This window comes from Heliangelus exortis, chromosome 3 (assembly GCF_036169615.1).
Source record: "Heliangelus exortis chromosome 3, bHelExo1.hap1, whole genome shotgun sequence".
NCBI classification, from domain to species: Eukaryota; Metazoa; Chordata; class Aves; order Apodiformes; family Trochilidae; genus Heliangelus; species Heliangelus exortis.
In genome coordinates, this window is record NC_092424.1 from 52,654,219 (window position 1) to 52,676,000 (window position 21,782).

Here is a 21,782-nt window from a genome sequence, read left to right on the forward strand (position 1 = left end):
GCAGGACACTGCAAGAAGAGAAAGAGAGTTTATTCTTTTGAGTAGTTGTATGCATTCCTACTGCTTTATTTTCCAGCCAAAGATCAGAAAACCCAGACATCCATGGAAGGTGATTCAGACTAGTTCAGCCATTGCATGTGTTCTGTAGTTGTCTTAGGATTCCTGCCATCTTACAGAAGTTTAGACCTCTGCAGGAAAATAAGTTGGGATCTGCAAATTTTGAGTGACTGGGAAAATTCTGCTATGGATGCCTCTCTGCATCTGAGTTTTGGGGTGCTATCGATCAGGTTATTTAAGTTAAGTTACAATTTTCCAGCCTGGTTTTAGACTATTTGCATAACAATCTTTTCGTTGCTTCTATTCCATGCAATGTTTTATGTATATATAGGCATGATAGTTAACTTTCATGTTTCTTTGCTTAGTTATATGTCTTAAGCAGTATTAGTTTGTTTTATAAAATTATTTAGCTTACAACTCTGGGAAATATGCTAGCACAGAAGTAGCCTTATTTGTTGAAGAAGAGCTGGCACCAGGATGGGCAATCTGACTTTAAAAAAAAAGAAGTTAGAGTAAATATCTTGTAGGGTAACAAGTAATGCCACTTATCCTGGGATATTTCATTGCATAATAACCAATGTATCACATTGGAGGTGTTTGATGTAAAGAGGGATAGTAAAACAGTCCATTTATGGTCTGCAGAGCTCCTATTAGTTAGGGAAAACATATTTCACAGTCTGAAGTCTTTCTGCTATGCTGCGTATGGATTCAGTATTATAGGAAAGTTTTTTTGCTATGAAAGTAATTACCATGTGTCTGACCCAGTAAAAATTGTGCTGTCAAAGGTACTAAGATATTTGACCTGTTTTCTAGCATTTTGATTTTTAGTCTGATTAAAAGCGTAACAGAGAAGCACAAGTTGTCTTTATATGAACAAATGTGGGAGGTTGTTTTGTTTTTAAATCAAACAAAAGTTCAGTAAAATTTCATTTAAAGTCACAGAAAACCCTGCTGATTCCTTCATCTGGCTCAGACATAGAAAGTGCAAGGGGGAGGCACAAAACAAGTTTTAGATAGAAGCATGAAGTTAGAGCTTCTGATGGATTTGTTAAGGACTGCCTTATAAAACAAACTTTCAAAGAAGGAAGACTGGCATGCTGTAATGCTGAATGGAAGCCTTCAGAGATTTCTTTAAAGGAACTCTAAATTAGGTGAAGATTCAGCACTTCTCTCTAAAAAGGTTAAGTGTCCTAATAAAGTTCTGGACAAGCAGACATTTTTTTCCTTTGTTGTAAACACTGTGGTTAAGTACTCTATGTTCAAGTTTTATACAATTTGAATAATAAACTATCTCCATGACAGCAAACACAAGATCCTGTGAAGAACTTTATGCTCTTTATAATACAATTAACTGCCCACCTCACTATGTTCCAGTTTAAGCTGTTAAATTCATTTCATCAAGAGAGCATGCAAAATATTGAGCTACTTTCCTAATAAAAGTAGTTAGCAGTCTTATTAATATATGCCAAATTTTCAGTAGACATAAATAATTTTGGATTATAGGTAGATCAGAATTGCATTCATATATGTTGACTACAAACGTTTAGGACACTAATAATTTCTTGCTTTAATTATTAATGTTTTAAAATGCTTCCTTACAATAATTTTCCTTCCATACTGTCTTCCAAGAGTAAAGGTACAAAAGAACCAGATAATATTTTAATGTATTTTGTTTTCTGTTGAGAGAAGACTGTTGCTGTGTGTATAAGAGTGTTTACTGTTGCCTAGGGTCAGTTCATATCTTGCACATCTGTGGTGTGAGCCAGTATAATTGTTCTTAAATTTCTTACTGTTTGTAAACCTAAATGTGCTTCAGTCAAGACAGACAGACATTGCTAGTTACGAAATCCATAATTGATAATAACAAGAAAGGTAAGCATGACATGGGTCTTCTGTTATTGTTTCTTCATTTTAGAGTAAAATTGTTAGAGTGCTAAATTTATGGCAGAAGAATAATGTGTTCAAGAGTGAAATTATCCAACCTCTCTTGGATATGGCAGCAGGAATTCCTCCTCCAGTTGTGACCCCTGTCCTGCCCAGCACTACAGCTGCTATGAGCAACAATACACCAGGTAAACAAAAACAGGTTAAAATCATACCTTTGAATCAAAACACTTTTGTCAGTTTTGTTATGTTGGCTGTTAACATGCTGAAAAAGCTCACTGGTTTCCTTTAGGCAAATCAAGTGAAAGCTAGAAGCAAATACATTATAGCCAGCATCTGTATCAGGGAAACAGCAAAAACAAGAGGCAGCCTGTTATGTTTACTTCCTAGCTGTATGCTATAAATTTATTCAGATTGAGTAACTGTGATAAGACCCACTTTTGCACTTGAAAGTCAAAACAGGAGATCATTGAAAGAGTTAAAATCCCAGCACACCACTTAACTGCTCTCCGTGTTAATTAGTGGTGCCACAGTTGAGAGAAATGGAAGAGAATACATCGGTGTGGTTTTTGCTGTTGGTACAACAGAGGTTGCTGAGTAGTGTCAGACAGTGGTCTTGCTTTGCTGGCCAACAGCCAGCGATTTCAGGAGGAAAAAACACACTTTGACAACACAAGCTGCAGCCAGTGACATACCTCCCTCTCCTTCAGAGCTGAATTACATGAGCCAGAAATTGTTCTGGAGATCCATTTGGGCAAAACACTGTTCATTGAGTATGTTCCAAACTAACAAATGCTCACATTGTTGTACACGCAGACTTGACAGTTTTGTGCTCTAAGCACTTATGTAGGTAGATGGTGGGTAACTGGCTTTTCAACTTCTTTTGCTTTGTGGAGATGTTTTTTTCATTCAAAGTTGGGAAATTTTACGTATAGAAATTATTTTTTGGCACATATTTATGATCCAACTTTTGCTGCTCCCATAATGAAAAGCAGTCAGGTGAACAAATCCGTCTTATTTTTTACAGATGTCAGGAGATATGTAAAAGTTCTGGCTCTTGGATTGGATTTACTGCATCTTGTAGCTGATTTTTTTTTTTTTTCCAGAAAATTGATTACTTTAAATTGTTGAAATCATAGCTTTACTATAATGCTTTTTTAAACTTGGATGCAAATTGTCTTTTAAAACAGTGAAGTAATTTACATGTAGCATTCATCAGCGTATCTCTGCTTCTGAGATAAAAGCATGAGTATATGCAGGGTTAGAGGATTCTTCTGGATTATGGCATGAAACTCATTATCAGATTGCTGATTTAGTCTCAGTGTTCCTCAGGAGAAAAAATGGTACAACAAGCAATCTTCATAAATCCAGGTGCTGCAGGTTGAAATTTTTAGATAGAATCTGTGAGGCTTCCCCTGGAGATAAAGTGCAAGTCCAGTAAGTTGTGGACTAGCAGGTGTTTCTCAGTGGATTGCTGACAGTTATCTTTTAATATATATTTTTTCAATTAAATGGTTTCTATTACTGTGTGAAACCTATTTATTGTGTGTTCATCAGTGGTTTGTTAGTAGTCCCCATAGGTCAGTAGCAGAAAGAGCTGGGAAGTACAGTTACACAAAATAATTATGGTTTCCTAACAGGACTTTTAAACCTGCATGTTATAATATTCTGATATATCAGATTTTCTCTTCTTTAGGAACACCTGTGACTCCAGTTACTCCAGCCAATGTGGTACAGAGTTTACCTGATCCTTGGGTGTCTCAGATTGCTAACACAGATACCCTTGCTGCTGTTGCACAGATTTTACAGAGTCCTCAAGGCCAACAGGTAAATATTTTGTAGACAGTTACAATGTACACTGTTTGATACTTTGTGTCTTTAAGGTACACTTAGAGAATACTGCTTCCATGCATATCTCTTAGTCCCAGTATCCATGGTGACTATCCTCTGAGGTTTTTCATCCCACTTAAGTTCTAGGTAAACTAAAACTTCCTGTTACCTGGGTTCTCCCATAAGCATCACAGAATGTGACTTCAGATGGGATGGTCTGTAATAGATACTTTTCTATAAAATATCACAGATGACTGTATCAAGAGTTGCATTAAGATTTCATGGACATAGGTATAAAATAAAATGCCAGTTTAAACATATTTCACTGCTGTATGCCCAAAGAAGCTAAACATTGTACAGAATTACATAATGGCAGTATACTCATTCTGGAAGTGCATTGTGTGTTGATTCTTTTATCTTTCCATCAGCTAAATATAGTTTTTATTTTGCAACGTTCAAAAATAAGGTCATAGGTGTGATTGTGTACCTCAATTTTTAAATGTTTCTGGAGTTTCTAAACTAAAAAAAAAAATGGTTTGATATGCAGCATACATTGAACTACTGCCACAGAATTTGAGCACATACAGCTGGCTTTCTGTTAAAATGCAGACCATTTTTCAGTTTATGGCAGAACTCTGGTACGAGCATAACTTCGGCATTATGATATTTATTTGGACTGAAGAACAGGATGTTTTACCTGCTGGGGTAGTGAGGGTGGGAAGTGAGAATTGGAAATACATGGAAAATCAATAAAGTGATTTTAAAGATTATTACCTATAGAGTATTCTGGAAAAAAAAAAGGATGAAGAGAAAGTTTATGAACATGAGAAGGGATTAGAGTTTTAAAGACAGCAGATGACAAATAGCAAATGAGTGTTTAGCTCATAATAGTAAAATGAGGAAGAGGATGGATTTTGAGGGGGGAAAAGATGGTCTTAAGCAGAATTGTGGAGACAATACTATGTATCTGGAGATCTCTGGGATTGGTAGATGAATTTGCAACATTTGATTGCATCCTGTCTCTTCTTCCTTCTCTCCAAGCCACCACCATCCCCGTGCCAATCTCCAAAGTCCTTCATTTCATTTTAAGACTGTGTTTTATGGGTAAGAATGGATGCAGGTAAATTGAGAGACTAGTTATAGGAGAGGATGGGATAAGAAAAATGTGACCACTAAGAATGTAAAACCAGCTAGAATGGTGACCATGCAGGATTTTCCCACTCCAGGGCTTCCATCTCAGTTTCTTCAGTTTGATTCCTTCCTACTCAGTGCAACACACAAGGTTAACCAGCCAAATTTACTCATCTTTTGTGGATTTGTCAAGGAGGGTGAGCTCTTCAGCTTTGCCTATTTCAGTAATCAGCTCTTGGTGAGGTAGGACAATAACTGAAGCATTTTCAGAGGCTCTGCTGTATAAGAAGTCTGTATAATACTTTTTAAAAACAGGAAGAGTGTTTTGCATTATCACGAGGTAACTAAAAAAAAAGCACAATACATTTTTCCTGCTTTTTGGAAAAGAAGATCAAACTAATCAGCTTATACAGAGTTCTAATGAGCCCTAGTAGGAAGGGGGAGATTGAACCCTGTAAGAGTGCAGTGGTGAACCCCATGAGAAGGGGGAATATGAATGTAATCAGGAATTTACATTGGCATAGTTTGAATTACCTGGATTTGCTCAGCCTTTTTTTCCAGAAATACCCAAAGGTAAGGTTCCAGTGGTTTGTCTCAGAGAAGGTGAAAGGACTGTTTCCACTAATGCCATGGTACTTTAAGAGGTCTTATTTCCATAGGGGTAACATTTTTTCCTTTTGTGTTAAGTTAAATTTCTTCAATTATGGGAGCATCTCTGTTGAACAGATTACAATACCTGCCCATTTCCTCACTGGGAGATCCCCTTTTAAAAATTTATATACAAATAGGAAGTTGGAGGAAGGAAAACAAGATACACCAGGAGATTGGGTTGTACATGTGTTCTAAAAAGACCTAGAAGATGTTATATTTTTCTTTATTATTCTCCTCTGGATTTGAAGGAAGATACTCTTAGGGTATCCCAATACACTCTCATGAAATGTCTTAGGTCCATTCACTACACTTCTGACAGTTCCTTCTCTGGTTGTGTTTAGTACTCATTCTAGTACATTAAAATCCTAAACCTCAGCAGGGTTGCATGTGGAGTTGTTTAACAAACAGACAAACCATCCCAACCACCAGACCACTCCCCAAAACTGTTTTTAAATAATATTTGAAGCATTCAACACTATTTTAAAATAACATTTATTTTAATATTTGTCTTCTGGCATTACCTATACCTTGTTTTTATTATAAACATTGTTTTTACTTTACATCTGTTGCCCCAGAGCTGCTGCTTCTGGTTGAACATTGTAGGCAATTTTTATTCACAGCTATACAGAGCCCAGAGTCTGTTACGTTGCAGACAGATCTTATTCCCAGTTCCTGGTTAATTTACTTTTTAAGTTCTGTTAACACAGCAAGTGAATTGACTTCTATCAGCACAAATGTGAGTTTCAGCTTGAGTTTTGCCTTGTGACTAATCCGGAGACATTAGTGCAAGCTGTTTGTACAGACACATTGCATCAACCTGAAGTGGAGCTTGCAACAGTGCATCTATATTCTCTACATAATTGTTAAAGCATACAGGTTTTCATAATATAGGTGGACCCTTAGGAAGCTGGAGTAGGTAGGCTAACAGATTTTTTTCAGGTCAGAAGGAATCAAACTGGAGAAACAGAAGAGGGGGAACCCTAGAAAGCAGGAAATCCTGAGTGGTGACTGGTCATCATGCAACCTGTCAGAGCAAGTTAGGAGGAAGAAGCATCTGCATGTCTTTTCAGCCACTGAAAACAAATTAGCCAGTAAGTGGGAACAAAATTTGCCATAAACAAAACCAAGTTAAGTTGAAATAACAGCCACAGGTTAGATGATACTGCATTCCTGAGGTGTTTTTTTTTCCTAATTGGAAGGGGAAAAGACTAGTTTGTTATTTGCTTTTTTAAAAAATTGTCTTGCATTTGTGATATTTTTGATGCATTTGTTATATTTTCTGTTTTAGCTTCAGCAATTGATACAGACACTGCAGATACAGCAGCAAAAACCTCAGCCTTCACTACTTCAAGCCCTGGATGCTGGTCTTGTCGTTCAGTTACAGGCCCTCACAGCACAACTTACAGCTGCAGCTGCTGCTGCTAACACACTTAATCCGTTGGAACAGAGTGTCTCTTTTAATAAGGTAGAAGTAGAATAATAGAAATTTGAAGAAATATTTATTGTTAAAATATATATGTAAGTGAAAGTTGTCTTTTGGATTTTGCGGTTTGACTTCAGAGCTACTAAAAATACATGAATATACAATAAAGTGCTCTATGTTGAAAATGGAAAAAAAAAAAGTAGGGAGAGTACTACAAATTAAAATACTCCTTTTATATGAGTTAGGGCATTTCATAGAGTATCTTGAGTTGGAAGGGACCCATAAGGGTCATCGAGTATTAAGATGGATTTGATTTAGCAAAGTTAAGTCAATAGTATATGTTTTTCTTCATCCTTTGTAACACTGTGGTAAGTATTGAGCATGTCTTGTATTTTCCTTCTCTGTATTTATGATCTGAGGTACAAAGTTATTTCTTAGAAGGCAATGAAAGGGAAGCGTGTGGATATTTATATGGGCTGTTTTCCCAGAAGGGTAGAATGTGACTGGACTTGTAATTTTCTTAAATTTTAAATGCCAAGAAAACTTCTAAACTTAGCCGCATATTTATAGTAAGTGAAGGTGTGGCTCTCTTGATTATTGAACAACTTAGCTGGAGCAAATGGGAGGAATTGGCATTCTGGTGAGATGTTTATGTAGCTTGAGAGAGTTAGGCTTGATGCTCTTCAGCTAGTTTATGGCACTAATAACACGCAGAGGTCTTGTCATGGAAGTTATCAGCATAGTGAACGTACATTATTGTGATTTCTGGGACTTGGGAAGTAATTGTTGTGGAACGAATTCTTGTGTCAGGGTGCTTATTTAGAAGGTTTCAGTGGGTATATAGTGTTGATTTGGTTTTGTAAGCTGTACAAGACGTGTTTGTAGTATGTGATCTGTACCTCAGTTCTGCATTATAATACATCTCAAATTCCTTGCTCAGTGATCGGTAGCATAACTCTGAATTGATAATGTATGTGTTGTGAGTCCATCAAGGCTTTTACTTAAAAGCTGTTTAGTCTGCTTTGCAGAACTAGCATGTCATTTAAACCTTTGTTTTTATTAATATAATGCAGGTGGTACCATGCCTATTTTCTACTTTTTCTGAGGTTTGAGGATTTCTGAATCTAGGTGCTATAAAAGAGTACATATCAATATATATATATGTGTATTAATGGCCAATCTTATTTTTGCAATGCTAAGTTTTGGAGATAATAATGTTCCTTGCTTGTTTTAATGATTTCTCAGCACCAATATCATCTGCCACCTGAATCCCAGTTCTCAATAGCTGAAGATCATGAGTCATAATGATGTAGTTCTGTTACTCTTTCCTTCCATTTTATTATATAATTAATTGTATAATTTTTTCCTAGACATGGCAGCCTTAATAAACAAAATGTTTAAAATGGCAATATTTATTTTTATAAGAAGCGTGTACATCACTGTTTTAATTTGGATAAGGAGTAAGCTTTTGTGGTGCCACTTTTGATTGCGTACAGGCACCACACTTCATTTCACATTGCAGAGCAATCTTGAATGCATAAAGTAGATTCAGTTGCATTAAGCTACAGCAAAAGGTACTCTGCAGCTGTTAATGGCCACTCAGCCACAAGGGCCAGACTGGAGCTATTTCAAAGAAACTAGTAGCAAAATCCAAATAGCTGCCCAAATAAAATAAAAATTATAAACTAGATTTTTTTAAGAGGAAAATGTTTGGCAAGGCTTTGCTTCCTGACAACAAACCTAGATCTTTGTTACTGGTCTTCCAGGATGCTCTGGAGTTTTTATTTGCATTTTAGAGAGCTTGCAAGAGTTTTATATTTAACACAAAATTCCTCAATTGCAAGTGATGATACTGTTAGAGATACAAGTATCAAAGATGTCCTAACCATGCAATGAACACTAGACTGGTAACAGTCTTTCTTTGAGTACCAGACAAACAATCTTAAGTTTGCTTAATCTCTGGGGTTCTAGTCTTTGTGGGAAAAGAAGTTATAATAAAACAAATATATATATATATAAACAAGTATACTTGTAGGAACAGGGCATGAGCTGACAGAGTACTCTGGCAGCAAAGAGAGCCAACAAGCTCCTGGGCTGAGTGAACAGAAGTATAGCCATGTGATGGATGGAAATTGTCATCTCATCTAGACCTCCCATCTACTCTTGACTGCATCTAGAGTATCACATCCAGTTTTGCCACAACTGTACAGGAAAGACATTAACAGACTGCAAGAAGTACATGTAACCCCACCACAGTGGTCAGGCTGGAACACTTGCCCTCTAAAGGACTAGAGCTGGTTCAGCCTGGGGCAGAGGCAGCTTTGGAGGAGACCTAATAGCAGTCCTCCCTCACCCCACCACAGATCTACAAAGTCAGCAAGAAAATGAAGCCAGGCTTTTCACTGCTTAGCAGCAACTGAACAGCTACAGCAAAATTTAGAACATCTCAGGCAGCAGCTTCTAGAGCAACATTGCAGCCTTCTGACGAGGGAAAGAAATTCAAATTAAAGGGTTCAGAGTGGGTGTAAGGAAAATGGGTTTTTTTGCTATGAGCACAGTCAAGCACTGGAATAGGTTGCTTGGAAAGACTGTGTAGTCTCAGTTGTTGGAAACTAAGATGTTTCCAAGACTCAACTGGATAAACCCTGAGTAACCTGATCTGAGTTCACAGCTAAGTTTGTTGTGACCTATTGAGGTCCCTTTCAACCTGGACTTGTCCTGTGATCCTAAGATTTATGGAGGGGATGGAGTTGAGAGAAATAATCAAGGCGCTCTCTAAAGATATGTTTGAAGGCAGTTCTGACTTGCAAACAAAATATAAAGACAGCTTTTAAGAGAAATAAACAGCAAGCATTGGGATCTGGAAAGAACTGTGAAGATTCATTATATGCATTCCATGGTATAGTGGAAGTTAATTGGATAACAAATATAAATAGTGCAGGATGTTATGATGGATAAGTTTCCTTTTTTTTTTTAAATCCCTGTTTCTAATAAATTCATCAGTGTTTCCAATCGTTTGCTTTCAACAGATGTGGACAAAATTTAGTATTTGATTCATTCAAGAATTTGATATCAATAGTAGCATGACATACAATTTTCTACTCCAGTTGACAGTTTATTGTTGGGTTTTTTTAAGTTGAGAAATACCATTTTTGTTTTGAAAAGTGATTCTACACAGAGAGACATAAAAGGAGTTCTCAGTAGTGCTTTTTTTGCTTTATCCTAGAAGCTGATGGAGAGGTTTGACTTTGGGGAAGAATCTGAACAAAATGAAGAGCCTAAAAAGGAAACTCCCTCTTCCCAACTGTAAGATCAAGCTATATTTCTTCTGGAAAATACTAAAATTTGCCTGACATTAGTTGAACTAGTTGAAACTTCCTGATTAAATAGTCAGGAAGATGTTTCTTTCTTTCAGAGCATTAAGTATGATAAAACAGCAGAAAGAGAAAAGATGGTTTACTACATCAATGAAACATGTGTTTTTTTAATACTTAAATAAGTCTGTGTCCCAGAAGTTTTTTACTTCATCATAAAATGTTCATGCTTTTAATTTTTAGATGTATTATTATTAGTGTTAACGTGATAATGGTGGTAACAGAACTAGCAACATTAGCTAAAAACGTAAAATAATGAAGACAAACTTGAAACTCAGTTGTGTAGAGCTGTTTACCATCTGATTAAACAAAGAGAAAAACTTGTGTTTTGTTTGTTTGTTTTTTTAATTTAAATTATTTCATTTTAGGCCTTTAGTACCAGAGTCTGTGAACAATTCACTTTTTCATCAACTAGCTGAACAGCTACAGCAACAAAATTTAGAACATCTCAGACAGCAGCTTCTAGAGCAACAGCAGCCTCAAAAGGTAAGAACTCCATCTTGTGGCTGTCCTAATAATTATGTTCTTCAGCAGTAATAGAAGTCATACTACAGGACAAAAAAATTGTCTTGTTACTGAAACATCTCATATAATGAAAGTCTCTGTCACTGGCTGATCATTAACTGAATCTTGCAGGGTAAGTGGAATAAGTAGAAGAAAGAACTTAAAGCAGAAAAAAAAAAACCAATCAAATTTGTAAGGTGTACGTTGTGCTTCTCTTAGGAAAGAGTACCCGTTAGCTTAGTTACAGACTAACTGTACTTTGGTTGTAAAGCTCTTTATAAGGGGTAGAAAAGATTCTTCCCTTCTGTCAGAAGGTGAGCACTTAAGTGATTATGCTCCTGTCTGTGAAGGGAGAGCATCTATGAGCTGCTGCTGCAGAGCCATCAAGAGGCCAGAACAGAGATTGTGGATAATTTACAATTTCCCTTCCCAAGCTTTAAGTCTTGGTTGAAGGTTCTTCTGTTGAAGAATCTGAGCTAAAGAGTAGAGACACATATTTCCTCATTTATGAGTAAGAACTGATGCTTGAGACAACCCAAGATTCCTTCTTAACTATATGAATTGGGTCCTTGCCACTCTTTCTTGAAGTTGGTCCTCGTTCCTCCTGATTCCATTAAAAAAACAAGAAAACCCAAGTTTCTTGTGTATTGATACTGGACAGATACAGACTGGACTTTCTGTGAAGCATTTGGATTTACTAGTCTCACAGTGAAATAGAATTCTGTGACTGAAAAATATCTAGAGGAACTACAAACATAACAAACATCTGTTGTGAATTTTCATTTAACCTATGCAAAGGTGCAGTCACAGCTTTCAACAAAGAACATCACTTGAGTTTTGAATTGTAACTGATTTTTTTTTATAGTATTTTTTTTTACTAGCTACTATTTTCTTTATGACTGCAGTATATTATGAGGAAGGTTTTCTTTATCTCCATGTTTAAGCATCAGTGAAAAAGATTAAGGGAAAGAGAAGGAAACATAAAATACAAAACAAAAGTATAAAGCATCTAATTAGCAGCAGAGGGAGAGGAGAAAAGGATAAAAGATGGAAACAGAAGGAGCAATAAGAAATAGAGGAACTGATATCAAGAAACAGATTATTGAAGGGTAATTAAATATAAGGAAAATGAGACAAAGCAGGTAATGTTGGAATACTTTAACTGAATTATAGTATAATTTTTCTCTGAGCTGTCATTATAAGCTGTTTAAAAGTATGAAGAGAAAACAAATAAACTTGGTACTACATGTCATTCTGCTAATTTTCTACCATTCTGCTGGCAGATAGAATACCTACCATTCATTTAATTAATGGGAAAATGTAATGAGAATCACTGAAATTTGTACCTGCAATATTGAATTATAGGTTTAAAATTACTTTCCAGAATTGTCCTGATGGCATTTTGGAGTATTTTCATTGTATTTCCTATGTGACATGGATTTCATTCATATCTTAGATATTTATTCGAAATCTGTACTTTTAGTCCAATGTGCTGGCCATTATAGTATTTCTTTATAGCAGAGCAATAATGTATTTAGTGGTTTACAGTTTTAAATTTTACTGTTATTTCAGCACTGCTTGTTTTGTTAGGTCTTTTGTAATTGTCATGCTGACATATATTACACAACACTGTCCCATATCTCCTAATAATTACTTGCTTTAAAACATGCACTGTGAGGAATTTTGGAGTTAAATTTCAAATTTTTACTAGTTCAATTGACATTGCAAATATTTTTGTTATGTCTATAACAAAATATATTTTATTAAAGTCTGTGCATGAGTGACCAATGTCACTATTAATGTGGCTGCCATCACTATTCTTTGTGCTGTGAGGTTTTGTTTTGAAACTAACCAAATTAAGGAACAAGTAGCATACTTTGGGCTTTTGATTCAGCACATAGATAGTAATCTTTTAATAGTCAGGATTATTCATATTTTCAAAGTTTTGTATTTAACAATGATAAAAAAAAAAGGAATAGAGTGGCAGTTTATATATTAATGTGAAGTGGGAAAATAAGATAATTAGTTTTTCAGAGATATTTGAACAATAATTTTATGTAGTATTACATTTTACACAGTAAGCATTTTGATTTATGAGGCTTTTTATGGTATATTATTTGTTACTTAGGCAAGCCCCGAGGAGAATCAAGAAGGAAATTTTGGTTCAGAGCACTCTGCGTCACCATCACAAGGGAGTAGTCAACAGCAATTTTTAGAAGTGGAAACAAATGTAGATGATTCAATTGATATTCAGCAACAGGTAAAACTATTCTGAATTTGGTTAGAGAAGTTGAAAGGAAAACAAAGATTGAGATGATTTTAAAATAAGTAATACGGACGTATGCTTTCATGTCATGTATCTTGTGAGTATATTACTTATATCTTATTGAGCATCTTTTACATCTCACCTCAGGACATGGATATAGATGAAGGTCAGGATGTTGCTGAAGAAGAGGTTTTTGAACAAGAGGAAAAGAAATCGGCTGTTCGTTCAAGATCAAGAACTCGTTCAAGATCTCGTTCAAGGTTTCATAATTAACTTGTATTAAATGAAGTAAATGAAGGCTTTTTTGAAACAAATTTGTGTTTTGTAACTATCATTCCAATCCTTTATTTTTCAAAATTATCATGAGCAGTTTTTTTGTAATAGAAAAAATAGTATTTATTTAATATTTGTACATTAGATGCAGACTTTCTATGTGACAGTTCATTTTGCATATCTGTAGTTTACTTTCGTTTTTAAAGACCTGTTCAAGTCACTAAAGTAATGAACACTTGACCATCTGGCAGGTTTTCTATGCCAGAAAAATAGATATTGTTAGGGAACATTTTGATTGTGTTTTGCTTAAAGCTCAAGTTATATGTTTTTTTCCTCACAGTAATGGCATGAAGCGGTTCAAGTAATATAATGGAAATGTCTGTATCATGCTTAAAATATGTAGTTAATGGAAAACTAAATTAGAAGGTTTTTTTAAACTCGGCATACTGAAATTAAATATTTTGTAGGTCACCAAGAAAACGAAGGTCTAGATCACGGTCTGGTTCTCGCAAGCGTAAACACAGGAAACGTTCACGCTCAAGATCAAGAGAAAGGAAGAGAAAGTCATCTCGATCATATTCTAGTGAAAGAAGGGCTAGGGAAAGGGAAAAGGAACGTCAGAAAAAGGGATTGCCTCCCATACGGTCAAAAACACTAAGTGGTAAGTGGCAGCTGCTTTAAAGGGAAAAAAAGGCTTTGTTTTTCATTGAAAGGAAAAGATTTAGCTTGAGTGCTGTTACAGAATACAGTGACCATTTTCTTGTTAATCACTTCCATTTCTGATGTTCCATACAACTTAGGTGCATCATTTAATCTTAGAGGAAAGCAAGTATCATACTGTTCTACTGATGATTTTACTGATACTATTGCACCAATGATTTGACTTCTGAACAGAGGCTGTCCCTAAATTACAATCTGCTTTGTCTTTAATGCTGTCTTCTCTAGGGCATTTGAAGATGCAGCACTTCATCTGAAAACTGATACGCTGTTAAGACATTTATGTGGTACACATTTTGGACACTTTGCTGAATAACTTAGAGACCAGTTTTGCTAAATCTTCATATGGCTTTTAAATAGCCTTTCACAGGAATATAGAGCCAAAGCAGGTGGAAATGTGAAACTAGTAATTTGCGTTGATAAGACAGACCATAATGGTCATATCTTAAGAAAGTATCCAAAACACAACTGGATTTTGTCTTCTGCAGAGTGTTGTCATTTCTAGAGAGAAGATGCATACAAGAAAGAGGGAATGTAGTAAGAAGGAAAAATTTATTCACACAGTTTCATAAATCAATGGGAAAGTATTTTGAGATGAGTGCTAGAAACAGTGAAATTGGGTGTAGCCATCTGCTGTTGTATCAGTGTCTCTTTGCTGGTCTGAGCAGCAGTCTGGATTCTTGGAAAGCATAACTGTACTTTATTTTTTTTTTTTTGTCATGAACTTGTGTTCCAGAATTTAACCCTTTTTAGATAGTTTATATACAGCTTCTGATGTAGTTTTGCCTTTATCTTGGGTGGATTACTCAAAGTATTAAGATACCTGTGGAAAACCACGGATGTTGGCCTAATCTCCTAGGAGACAAAAGAATTTGAATCATGTACATATGGGAGAAGGATGGTTTAGCTTGCATGTCAGTGAGCACTTATATTTGGCAAGCTGGACAGGGGTAGGCATTGGGAGACAAATTGGAGGGATCTGGGCTTGTGGTTGAATTGGCAAGAGTCAGAAGTGTCATGGACATCTTCAGCTCAGTGATGGGCCTTGTCTTTCTGAGATGTGCCCCACAGTAAAGTAGAAATATAGTTTACATTTCCCTCAGGTGCAATGCATAATACTGCAATTAAGTTCCTTCTGTAATACGCTTCAAACTATTTAGAAATTAGTCTTGCTTCATGAAATCTGGTTTTAAATCCTAGAGGCACGTTTCTCATGGAATGTGGAGTAGAAATAATTTTTTTTTCTGTAACAGCAGTTTGGCTTTTTTTTTCTAATGCAGTTTACCTTAGCTCCTAATTACAGATTTTTTTTTCCATTTCTTTCAAAACAAGTATTTTGTTTAAAAAAAAATGTAACAAGAAGAATGAACACTACTACTGAACATCTGTTTGGTGTCTTATATCTGCACATTAAGTAATAGATTTACTGTTGGTTTTTGGTCAATGATTTTTGTGTAATTGTAAAGCCTTTTATATCCATACTTCAGAGTTTTTTATAATGTATCATTCTATAATCTGTCATTCTATTATTTTGATTGATGTGAATATTTCTCTTGACAGTTTGCAGTACTACTCTTTGGGTAGGTCAAGTAGACAAGAAGGCTACACAGCAAGATTTAACTAACTTGTTTGAAGAATTTGGACAAATAGAGTCAATTAATGTAAGTAAGCATATTACAATGCATTTTCAGGGATTACAGGCTTTCTAAAACATACTTATGCTTCTGAATTCCTTTTAGCAGCTTACACTTGTATGTAGGAGGCTTTTTATCCCTGTTTAAAAACTGTGGCTATCGTATTTGCCTCTTGGTTTTCATGTACTGCCTTTTGAAGCACTGAAGACAATACACTTTTTGGTAAAACGGCTTTTCCTAAGCACTAACAATTGACAGTTTTTTTAAACTAGGGTCTTAACATATAAAAAGTTATGTCTTTTCTCTTTCTGTGGTTTGGCATAGGATAAGTCTTATTTTTCCTTGGACTAACGGATATAAACTTATGTGTATCCACATTGTTCTTGGTTATGCGCTGGTTTCTTAAGTTGAATCAAGATGGATAAAACACTTAAAAGAAATTGTACTGTAAAGAAGTGCTCATTATAAAATGTGACAACTAAAAGGATGCTTATAATCAGTAGATACACTTCTCATTATTTAGAGTAATATAGATTTAGATATTTGGAGCCATAATTCATTGTTGCCTATATTCAGCTTCAAGAGGAAGTACAGTTCTCCGGAAATAACATACATACATAAGAGAAATTTCAGGGTTTGTCTCTTGCTCCAGCAGTTGTTTAAGTACTTCTAATGCAATTTAATTAATTTCAGACATTTTTACTATTTTTCATAGAACTTTGATTATTCAAATATATAATTAATAAGGAATAGTTTTTGTGGCATTACAGAATCTATTAAAAAGTTTCACAAGTCAAAAAAAAAACCCAGAGCCTGACATTTAATGCTCATTTTGATTGTCAGTGATTAGCAATTAAGAAAGCTCAAATGTAAGTAAAGTAACAACCATAATATCCCAGTGCTCGTTATATTTTAGCAGCAAAACACATTGTAAATAGTTCACTCTACACATTCCACAAAGCTCTAATTGCCTAGGATAATATGGTTGTATATTGTAAACATATTTTCATAAGAACCACATTAAATTGTGTCATCATAAATGGTTTTGTCTGGTATATTACTGTGTGCTCCTAAGTAACACAAAAGCACACATATACTTTTGATAAAAACAAAAATAAGCAATTGTCATATATGTTTTGCAAACTTTCAAAGATTTACAAGCCAATGGTACTTTTCCTAAATGAAACATTAAAGCTACTGGCTAGTGGAAATCACACTTCAGCAATGAGGACTCTACGTTTCAAAAATGCAGAATGCTTTAATCAGTGGTTTGCACCTCTGTGGAAGGTTGTTGCTCAGCTCACAGGGAATTTGGGGCTTAAGAAGAGGTAGCAACTTCTGCTTTTCTGAAGTTGTCATAATATAGCTTCCAGGTTTTGCCTTCTCCATGTTCTCATCTTTCATACAATTCTTAGCACCCATTCAATTTGCTGCTGCTTCTTGACAATGTTAAAACAGAAGTACCCTGCCAATATCACACTTAAGTTTTGCTGATGATCAAAATTGTTATTATGGCTGATTAAGGAATCAATTTTTTACAGTGTAAGCCTTTTCCTTTTTTAAATTAGTATTCAGATAGTGTGGTTATGTAATCTTAAATCCTGCTTTTCCTGCTTTTTAACAGCATTTATTTTTTTCCATAGATGATTCCCCCAAGAGGCTGTGCTTATGTCTGTATGGTTCACAGACAAGATGCATACCGTGCTCTTCAGAAACTTAGTTCTGGATCTTATAAAATTGGATCTAAAATTATTAAGGTAATTTTAATCTAAGGATTCTGTCCATTTCAAATATAGCACACTTTTAGTTTGAAGATTTACATTTAGCAGTGTTTCATTCAGATGTTCAGTATGGAAAAGAATGAAGCAATATGGTGTAAATTGTTTTTTTCCTGTGTAAAATGCAGCTTTTAACAGGCAACAGGAAAGATAGTAAAATGAAATTATGACTTGATACTTAGGAAATACTTGGAGAACATTTTTCGTATGTGACAGTGATAACAGTATAAGACTGTACCTGACCATGTGGATTTTATATTAAATTTCATCGTATTCTTACAGTGTTAAGTATATGATTAAATGCTGTGATTTTTCCTACTTTCTTGGATCCTTTAGGGTGCATCCTTGAATTACTGTATTTTAGTTTCCCCATGTGTATGTTAGAATTAATGTAGAACAAATTTAAGCTTTTGGATGTAATTAATCTTACACACACATCTGTTGCAGAGGCCAACTAAATTTCCTATAGTTTCATTTAAAATTAAAAACTTGATAAAACTTGAAACTGACACGATTGATCTGCAGTGACAGAAACATGCAGGAAATTATTCATTCACATTCAACCACACATGATCTGGTTGGGTTTTGTTTTCAGATTGCCTGGGCTTTGAATAAAGGTGTGAAAACAGAATATAAGCAATTCTGGGATGTGGATCTGGGAGTTTCATATATTCCTTGGGAGAAAGTAAAACTGGATGATTTAGAGGGCTTTGCTGAAGGTGGCATGATTGACCAGGAAACAGTAAATACAGGTATGAACATTAGCAGTTCTGATTAGCAGTCTGATTATTAGAAGATGTGTTTATTTTTGTAGTTGCAAATCCTTTGAAGGATTATTTTTTAGGTAATACATACTCTTTTTTTATGTACATAAATTTTAGTAGCTACTTGTTTCCAATATAAATGGCACTGTAATAATGAAACATAGATTATCTTTATAGGTAAGCAGTGGGTTGTCATAACAATGAGGAATTAAGAGACAAAGGGGAATTAATTTCAGTAATAAAAGTTAACATTTTTTAAAAGTTAGGAATTTGCTGTGCACTCATTTCCAAGTATGCAAAATCTTAATTTGTGTAGAAAATATGATCTGCTTGTGATTGTAAAGAATCTTATATTCAGATATAAGTTAATTTAGGGGAGTTGGAACTTGTTCAAACAGGCACAGCACAGCTGTATTTCCTCTATAAAGTTGAAGAGACAGGAGATCAAATAATTTTAGACCTTGCTTTGAATTAGGAGGTTTGTGAAAGATTTATGAGTACTGTGTTTTCTTCAAATGGATCTAGAACCAAATAAATGAGCTATACTGGAACAAACAGTAGAGCTCCTACACTAAACAAACATTAACACTCCTATAGCAAAATTTTTTTTTAGTAAAAATAGAGTATAAGTGCCAGAAAAATTAAAGCAAGGAACATTACTGGAATACATTTGGTATGTTAAACTTGAAATGCAAAACCACTTCAGGAAGTGGCAGAAGGAAGGTTGAGGTTTGGACTGAGATTTGTTTAACATGGAGGTTCTCTGTCATCATACAGTACCCAGCAGATAACACAGATATGTTGACAGCAGCAGTGTTTAGAAAACTGGAGCATACTCCATATTACAGATTAACAGAATGATGGTGAAAAAAGTTGTCAAGTGTTGAAAAATCAGTTTGTATACTGTCATAATTAAACAGTGTTGCAGGTGATTAAAGATATTTTACATTCTTTAAAATATATTATAATACTCGTCCTTCTTTTCATAGTAAGTTTGAGGGCTCTGTGTAATGAATCCATTGAGATACCAGATTAAAATTTAAGAAGGAAGAGGACTTTCTAGTATTTAAACAAAAATACATGTTTATTATATTTTATGTTAAAAATGCATATTTTTTTTTAAAGAGTGGGAGACAGCCAGAAGCTCAGAAGCTGCTAAAGAAAATACTCAAACTACACAGAGTGCTGCAGTTGACAAGAGTACAGTTATTACAACACAGACAGAAGCTTACACGCAACCAGTCACTATGCTGCAGGTTTGTATTGATCTGAGTTTGCAAAAACCTGAGAACTGGAAGGCAAACCTTTTACTCAACGCCGATAAATTTCACTGCTGAGTTGCAGTAATTATATCAAAAATACTGTAGTGTTATGTCCATGTGGTTTTTTATCTCTGAAATATTTTAGAGTAAAATCAGTAGCCCTGATTGAGTAAAATCTTCAGTTTCATGCACAGTGTATCCCAAATTTGTGTACAATCTCAAATTAAGGCTTAAATGTCAGAGACATTTGCAAAAAGAAAAAAAATAAATACTGGCATGTTCATTTTCTAAGGAAAAATTAAAATGAGCTTACAGAAAGTATTTTGCTTATAGAACAAAGCATCTTTCTCTACGATAAGCAGTGCAATAATCTTTTTTTTCACTTGTGAAAAAAGTTCTCAAATGAACTTCTCTACCTGTGTGCTCTTCCCCACATCAATGAAAATACTTTAGTTATTTTCTTAAAAATTTTAGGCAGGATTTCATAGGGACAGTCTCATCTTCAAAAGATCTGATTATTTAGGTAGTGTGCTGCTGCACTCTATAAGCAGCAATTCATAAGTCTCCAATTTTCTACTGAATTTTGTTAATAAAATGAGAAGCAGTTGCCTAATATATTTTTTAAAATTCACATTATTACTGTTATTTCTTTCCTTACATGAATGGAGAGTTCCAATACTTGAGCTGATATAAAATTACTATGAAAAGTTAAAATATTTGCATTTACCTGCATTACATTTTGAGGTTTTTTTCTTTTTACAAAACGTGTTTTCACTATTATTTCAACTGTCTGCTAGCGAACACTTTGATCAGTATATTTAAGTATACATATATAGAGCTTTTAGTCTGCTGCTAGCTACTTATAATTCTGCATTGTATCAAAACATGTAGCTCAAAAAGAAGTTTGAGAAATATTAAATAATTTTCAAGATTTCATCAGTGTTATTAGCCTTATAATTACGTACATTAGACTTAACTTTTACATACTGTTCTAAAAGATGTAAATTTTTCTAATGAGGATAGAATCACTCTTGTCTAACTGCTGTCAAATTGCCACACTTTATACATTTTTCTTTTCTCACTTTCCCTTTTTGCGTTCACCTATCTCCTATGGGTAAACTTTTAGTCTTTAGTATAGTATTTAACCATGTATTTTTCTGTTCTTTTTTGAATAGGGAAAAGAGAGGGTAGTATTTTTCCAGTGTCCTTGTTTACCTGTAGCGTACATTCCATTTCAGAATGCAAACTAATTCTTCAGCGTGTTCAGAATATATATATATATATATAGCCTTTGTAACATTTAGAGCTTAATATGAACTGCAGTTGATCAGTTTATGATCAGTTGCTGAAGTTGCTTTTTTGTTTGTTTTTTCCCCTGGAAAAAGATTCCAGTAGCTCCAGCTGTGCCTGCTGTCAGCTTGGTTCCACCTGCATTTCCTGTCACGATGCCTGTCCCTCCTCCTGGTTATAGTGCAATTCCTCCTCCCCCCTTCTTGCGAGCGAGTTTCAACCCTTCACAGCCACCTCCAGGTAAGTTAGTAGCAATTAAGTTGGTTATGTAATGAGTATACTCCAGTTATGTGCCTCTATGTACATCATTTTTTTGTATGGTTTCCCATCAGGTACAGGTGACTGCTTGAGCTAGTTAACCTTTGAATCTTTAATTTTAATGCAGTATGAAATTTCTTATCTCCAACTATAAATTTTACAAGTGTGTTGTGTTGAGTAGGGAGAAAAGCAGAAATTTTTCTTGAACTTTGATAAAAATGAACATTTGAAAATCCTTGTAAATAATCTGTATTTGGAAAGTTTTGAAAGTATTTTATTCTATGAATATTGCTGGCAGAAATCACTTTTAAAGAATCACAGTCTACAATAAAGATGGGGTTCTTTTTGAAAACAATACTGTTACCTCTTCCCATACATTTGTTGATTGCCAGTCTTCAGGGATGCAGCTTTTCAGGATGAGTAATGTAGGCAAACTTTTGTGGCAGAACTTAATTTGCTCCCCTTGTAATAATTTTTTTCTATATAGGTTATATGCCTCCCCCAGTTCCACCTGTGGTCCCACCACCCGTTGTCCCACCACCTGTTGTCCCACCAGTTGTTCCAACACGTAAGTTTGATTCTTCTAATAGTCCTTTGTGTTACTAAAAACTTACTTGTTTGATTTTTTACTTAATCAAAAGGAAGTTAATTCTGTGTAATGGAAAATAGCAACACAGAAGTTACTT

At 34.8% G+C, this 21,782-nt stretch overlaps 1 protein-coding gene across 5 annotated transcripts in view; it reads left to right on the top strand.

Moving 5' to 3' along the window:
- Positions 1-21,782, top strand: part of SCAF8 (SR-related CTD associated factor 8) — a 92,879-nt gene that overhangs the window by 30,027 nt on the left and 41,070 nt on the right. For 4 of the 5 annotated variants that reach the window (XR_011725225.1, XM_071740611.1, XM_071740612.1 and 1 more), the window contains exons 5-18: positions 1,973-2,129; positions 3,638-3,768; positions 6,842-7,018; positions 10,203-10,282; positions 10,719-10,836; positions 12,983-13,114; positions 13,268-13,380; positions 13,861-14,054; positions 15,671-15,771; positions 17,388-17,501; positions 18,118-18,274; positions 19,412-19,542; positions 20,934-21,078; positions 21,584-21,664. Coding sequence is in view for 4 of the 5 variants with exons in the window: in XM_071740611.1 (XP_071596712.1) it covers positions 1,973-2,129; positions 3,638-3,768; positions 6,842-7,018; positions 10,203-10,282; positions 10,719-10,836; positions 12,983-13,114; positions 13,268-13,380; positions 13,861-14,054; positions 15,671-15,771; positions 17,388-17,501; positions 18,118-18,274; positions 19,412-19,542; positions 20,934-21,078; positions 21,584-21,664 (1,831 nt within the window). In the remaining variant the exon portion in view is untranslated. The remainder of the gene's footprint in view (positions 1-1,972; positions 2,130-3,637; positions 3,769-6,841; positions 7,019-10,202; positions 10,283-10,718; positions 10,837-12,982; positions 13,115-13,267; positions 13,381-13,860; positions 14,055-15,670; positions 15,772-17,387; positions 17,502-18,117; positions 18,275-19,411; positions 19,543-20,933; positions 21,079-21,583; positions 21,665-21,782) is intronic. The other variant, XM_071740613.1, reaches the window with a different exon arrangement.